This window comes from Dermacentor variabilis, unplaced genomic scaffold (assembly GCF_050947875.1).
Source record: "Dermacentor variabilis isolate Ectoservices unplaced genomic scaffold, ASM5094787v1 scaffold_12, whole genome shotgun sequence".
Taxonomy (NCBI): Eukaryota; Metazoa; Arthropoda; class Arachnida; order Ixodida; family Ixodidae; genus Dermacentor; species Dermacentor variabilis.
Window position 1 is genome coordinate 60,652,288 of NW_027460280.1, and position 5,728 is coordinate 60,658,015.

The following is a 5,728-nucleotide window of genomic DNA, read 5'->3' on the forward strand; positions in this document are numbered from 1 at the left end:
TGGTCAGGTTCCGGCGCAACTCGGGACAGCAGCGCCGTGACAACGCCTGTAGATAACCACATACGTATCAGTCTCGTAAATAAACACATTCTGAAGGGTCGTCACCGCGCTCTTAGGGACAGCTCGAGAGCCAGGGCAGTCCCCAACTAATCATATATAAGCTCCTCACTCCACAGCGGCGGTTCACAGACTCACACTGCGCGCTCGAACAGCTGTATCGTGTGGGCATCTAACGGCACGTGGCATGTTCTCTCCCAGAGCTGCAATGAGGGGATGGGCCCCGATTGGCACCGGAGCGGGCGCATGGAGGCCGCTCCTGTCGCCGGCGCGCGACTTCATTGTCAGTCCGCTCACGCGCTCCGCCGGGTTAGTGCGTAAACACGCGGCACGAGACTGACCGGCACCTGTGGTTGCTTCATCGGCTGCATATAGCTTGCACGAGTTTGTTGCAGTTAACAGGACCGGCTGGGACGTGCGCCGGAGCGACGTGAGAAGCAGCTGCGATCGCGCGCCACCTGACAGCGAAGCGGGCAAATAAGTCACCAACACGAGCATTATCCAGGAAGGTCGAAGCGGAAAGGGCACGATCCGTGTTTTACCGGGTTGGCGTCGTGGGCTTTCTGACGCGGAATAGCTTCCGCTCGCCGAGGGTGCACTATAAGGTCCAGCGAAAGCGACGGACGGCGATCTGGGCAACTCCGACGGCCTGCAGCGCATGCAGCGGCAGTGAGAGCGCGACCTCCACGACGAAGTGGAGGGGGGGGAGCGTCAAACGGCGGGACCAGATTACGCGGTCTAGAAGGAAAGCGGCTCGTGTGACAGTTCACGATTGGCGTTGCTTTTTTCTTTCTCGCGGGCTTCGCAGAGCCGGGCGCGTCGCGCTTGGCGTTCTCCATGTGCGTGATAGCGAGCCCATCGTGCGGCGGCTTAAAAAGCGCAGCCCAGCGATGCGCCGCCTCGCGCTGCCAGCGCTGGTCCTGAGCGCTGTCCTGTGTTGCGCCGTGTCGGCGCCCCGCCGGCCGGCCAACCCGGCGTCGGCTAGGGCCGCGCGCCACCAGGAGTTCGTGTGGAGGGAGTTCGCCTGCCGCGCTCCGCAGCCGCGCGTCCAGTGCCTCAAGGAGCTGCAGCCCAACGACACCAGGGTGAGCTCCGCTTGGTCGCCGCACGTGCACGCACGCACCCCGCGGGAGCCGCCGCTGCAGATAACGGCGCCATCGATAACGCCTAGCTGTTACCAGGTGCAGCGAGGACCTCGTGAACGGCTGCCACAGATCGCGCTGGAATGCAGGTTCTTCCCGCCTTTTCGCCGCATCTACAGGCGCCGCGAGGGGCTCGCTTCTGTAAAGTATCGGCTGGGTCTTAAGAGCATCTACTTGCCGATATATTGAGCGGGCCGATAAAGAACGCTTCTTTTTTTCTTGCGTCGATGCCCCTTCAAGAAGGCAAACACTATTGTGTTTGGCTTGATGAAGTGGCACAGGCTTTTAACGTGCTCGAAGCATGATAACCATCAACCGTAGCGAGACCGCTTTGTTAGCTCTACTGCTCGTAGTGAGGCACTCAAGAAGCAAGTTTGTGGATGGACCACTTATCTGACGCGGCTGGTGAAGAGAAAGCGTCATTCACCTGGAGTGTACTTACCTGCTAACAGAAGTTTAATCCCCGTGGTGCAGACAAAAACCACTGAGTGCCAAGTTGTGAATTCATTACAATACGTTACACGTCCAAAACGTGCCATGCCGTGTTATGGCCACAAGACGTACTTGCCTAGAGTATGTCTCGGCAGTTATTTTTTCCCCTTTTCGGCGCCTCTGCGAAACAGGCGATGTACCAGAAATAAGCTTACCACATAAACAAGCGTCACTGTCGTTTCTGTTTCCCAGCAGTGAAACCTACAAACTGCTGCTAGAAAGCGTCGTGAGGCAGTGGTTTTTCTCGGCGAACGGCAGTCACCGTCGAAAATGTTTCTGGACGCGAACCGCTAAGCACATATGCCACAGCAACGGATTTTCTCACTTTGGTGTCCATCAATTACACTTTCTTGTCACATATTTAAATATTCTCTTCAGCTGCATCACTTATTCATAGTGTAGTAATGCTCATAACAGATTACTTCGTCATAGTGGAAGGAGCAATCACGAGGTGACATCAATACCTGACGCAGTCAGAATCGTAAAGCAGCGGTTGTGACTGCACTTGCTGCTTGAGCTGAGGGCACAGGGAAGGCATTTTTAGGCAATATCTGGTATTCTGCCGCACGAACAGCTTCCATGATGCGCTAACTGTCTTAATCTGTTTACGACCCGCCGCAATAGTTCACATGCCAGTTAGTTTCAAGGTGAAGCTGTCATAAAGCAGTATGACGGCGGTGCTGCAGACGGCATAGTCCGCAAAGAAAAACGAGTCCAGCGTTACGCTTCTGTTCGCGATACGGCCGCGAGCATTCTGGCCTCGAAAATTTTTAATGAGTACTCGATACGCCATTTGTCTTATATAAAAGCAAATAGGCAATTTGAAAACCATAGACCGTATGTTTTAAGTTCCTAACGAAACTATCGCGGGAAATGCTAGTAATCCCCCATGGCCGTGATTTATTTCTGCTCTGAATACATATCAAATATATAAACGGTTAGCGCACAAGCAATATATATAGCCGGGTAACTCCTTGGGGTATTTGCAAATTGGCGACGGTAATTTGCTGCACTGACGTTTATGACAGCCCAATGCCGGTTAGAGAAGAAAAAATACTAGGGTGCGCGAATCAAGCCGGTCCGAGAGGCCCACCTTTTTAACATAGTATCAGGCTGGGAGAGAGCCTAAGATTTCATATTTGGTTGTGTGATGAACGTAAATACGTGAAAAGTTCACAACTAGAATAATAAGCTCGTAAAACATTGTCTATCTTAGTTTGAGTAAAATGCAGCAGCAGTGCCACAGAGTTTACTTGCTCATGTCGCCGGCAAAACATACGTAGCAATAAATCCAAACAGGGCAAATGGTCACATGAAAACGGAGACGAATTGATTAAAAAGTGAACGTACAAGGGGCGCTTCAACACGAAGCCAACCTTTCGATGAGCGGTCCTGTTTCCTTCAGCGCCCTGACGAACAAGGGCGTAGTCAGGGAAGGGAAGCTCGAAGTTTTCGTGTACCAGGCAGCCGCCTGCCCAGCCACCCTCCCCACCTCTCCCACTTCCATGACCGCTCAAGTTCGTGCGCCTATACCCCTCCCCCCCCCCCCCCCCCCCGCCGCCCCCCGAAAAAATTTATCTCTACGTCACTGCTGAGGAAAAAAAGTCCCCTTGTGAAAACTTTCGTTAAGGCTTTGGCTTCTCTTCACCTGCTTTTGATCATGTCACAATAGAAATACACGAAACTGAACAACTGGCACATTGTGATAGTCGCCTTTCTTCGGACAGACTCTCTCCAAAGGGGCACCAAGTACACCTCTTGCTATTTTGTTGTTGACCAAAGTAAGCAACATGCTCTGTGTGGGTGGTCGGAGGAAAGCGTTCCGTTTTTGCTACAACTGCGTAGCTGTGACCATGGGGTATTCTACTTCCTGCATTGCGCGACAGACACCAAATGAGTGCAGGTATAAATTGCACTTTCTTGTCACGAAGAACAGGCTATGTGCCGAAGCTTGATGCGGCATGACGAACCCCATGTTCCCCATGCTGCATCCCGCCCCGAAATCGCTCATATTGATTTTACTGCGCTAACTACGGCGAAGAAAGCATTCATTTGTATATCAATGGCTAAACTATAGAGATGCCTCAGACGGAGCCTGGAGCCGTTGGCTTCAGCCTGAGACATGCCTAGTTAGACGACTGCTGTCCGCTTCATCTTCCTGTGAACCTCGGCCATATTGTTTGAATGTCGTGTTGATGTTGCGTGTTGCGTAAGCGGTGAAAAACCATGCCGGTTTAAGCTTGTCCCTTCTCTAAATAATTAAAGCTAATTATTTTACTTCGAATAAAAGCTACAACCATTGCATGTGCAAATAACTTCACAGTTTTAGTGTGTACCGCATGAAGACACATATATTGCTGTAATTTTTGTTGCCTAAGAACATGGATCGTACCCACACTGCAGGTAATGAAAAGTATGCAATCAACAAAAGACAAAAAGGGCAAAAAGCGAACAGTAAAAAATTAAACATTACGCAACTTCAGCAGTAAATCATTTTAGAGGGTTTATTCGTAAAAAGAGGAAAAAAAGAATAAAGTACGCCACAGTCAGTACGCTAACAGCATAATCTTTTGGACGCATCAATTCTAGCGATGTGACAGTTCGTTGTGCGAAGCAGCACTCACGACACAAGTAGCTAAAGACGTAACGACCAGCGTTGTAGGTCGTCATTACATTTTGTGTCCCTTGTGCTGGTGTGCTCTGCTCTACCGAGAGCCGTGTGGCGAAACCGCGCGACTGAGGAACGCCCCGCGCCTCTGCACTCTCTGCGCCACGCAGAAGTTCTTGCCCCACTGCACCATCCTGCACCGGTGTGCGCCGGACACGGGCTGCTGCGCTTCCGAGGAGCAGCACTGCCAGGTGAAGACGGCGCAGGCGGTGCAGTTGCCCTTCCTGGTGCTGCACCTGGACGTCAGCGACGGTTCGTCGCGCTACGAGCCCGTCACGCTCGTCTTCGACAACCACACCGAGTGCGAGTGCCGCCTGCGCAACGAGCCCATCCGCTGAGCCGGTGCTGTCCAGTCACCCGGCCCGCGGCCACGGCCGAGCAGCGGCGATGCGCGGGACGGCGGCAGCCCCGTCCTTTACCCGAGATCGGACAGTCGATGGCCCCTGGGCTGGGTGCGGGGGGCTGCCTTGACCGCGATTTCTCCTTCTGCTGCGTCCGCATCGTGTGCTGCCCTCGTCGGCGCGTTGCTGCCGCCTCTCGCTTCTCTCCCCAGGCTTCGTTCGGCGGTGCGCGCGCCGACGGCAGCGAGAGTGCCCCACGTTTGGTGTGCGAGTGATTTCAGTTGGCCTGGATCAGAGACGGGCCTTTCGCCGGTGCGACCCTCGGGAGTTGTGCGGTGCATCGCGAGCGAAGGCCGGGGAAAGGGAACAGTGTCGCTTCCGTTCTTTGCGTGCTCCGGTGCTTTTGAGTCAGGTGAAAGGACGGACACTGCACGCAGGAACTTTGTACAGAGATCATGGTTCATTCTGTCCTCTATTGTGATGTCGGCTCATGAAGATTAAACGCTCTACATGTCACCCTGCCTGTGCGGTGTTCACTGGAGTTACGAGAGTGCATTCGTTACCTGCGTCAGAAGTAGATCCGTTTAGCTTACATTTCCCGCCTTACTTCTACGGGTCCGGCTACGTGCCAGCGGTGCATGTGCTGATCGCGATACGCATGTTCAGTTAGCGCATTGCATGAGAGTGTCGGTCTAACGGTAGCGGTATGTTAAACTGATCTCGTCCTGAAGCCACTTACTGAGTTCGTCAAAAGAGTACGCCGTCCCTGCTTGAGCGTGTTTCTTTTTATTGTGTGCAGGGAATTGCAAGGAAGAGGTAGCAAAAGCCGTGCTTATCGAAAGCACAATGTTCGCTTTGCCGTTGATACCGCGAGCGGCAATGCTCATCCGCCTCATTTGCACTGTCCGCCTAAGTTTCAGAGTTTGGGTGTATACCGCACAGCAGATGGTGGCAGATACCGAACTGCAGTTACGGTCGAGGTGGTCGAAGTGCTTGGTGCTAAAATCCCCAAAAATATCGTGGAAAAA

The 5,728-nt window shown here is 53.1% G+C and overlaps 1 protein-coding gene across 1 annotated transcript; it reads left to right on the forward strand.

Annotated features, from left to right (window-relative positions):
* Window positions 1–351: 351 nt before the first annotated feature.
* LOC142566412 (snake venom vascular endothelial growth factor toxin-like) lies at window positions 352–5,216 on the forward strand. The gene is made up of 2 exons (XM_075677386.1): window positions 352–1,142; window positions 4,470–5,216. Exons 1-2 carry the CDS (start codon window positions 948–950, stop codon window positions 4,695–4,697), a joined length of 423 nt encoding a protein of 140 aa, XP_075533501.1. The 5' UTR covers window positions 352–947; the 3' UTR covers window positions 4,698–5,216.
* The last annotated feature ends 512 nt before the right edge of the window (window positions 5,217–5,728 follow it).

Coding starts and splice junctions, on each gene's coding strand:
- LOC142566412 (XM_075677386.1), top strand. CDS start 948: ATGCGCCGCCTCGCGCTGCCAGCGCTGGTCCTGAGCGCTGTCCTGTGT. Junction 1,143..4,469: donor TGCAGCCCAACGACACCAGG/GTGAGCTCCGCT, acceptor TGCGCCACGCAG/AAGTTCTTGCCCCACTGCAC.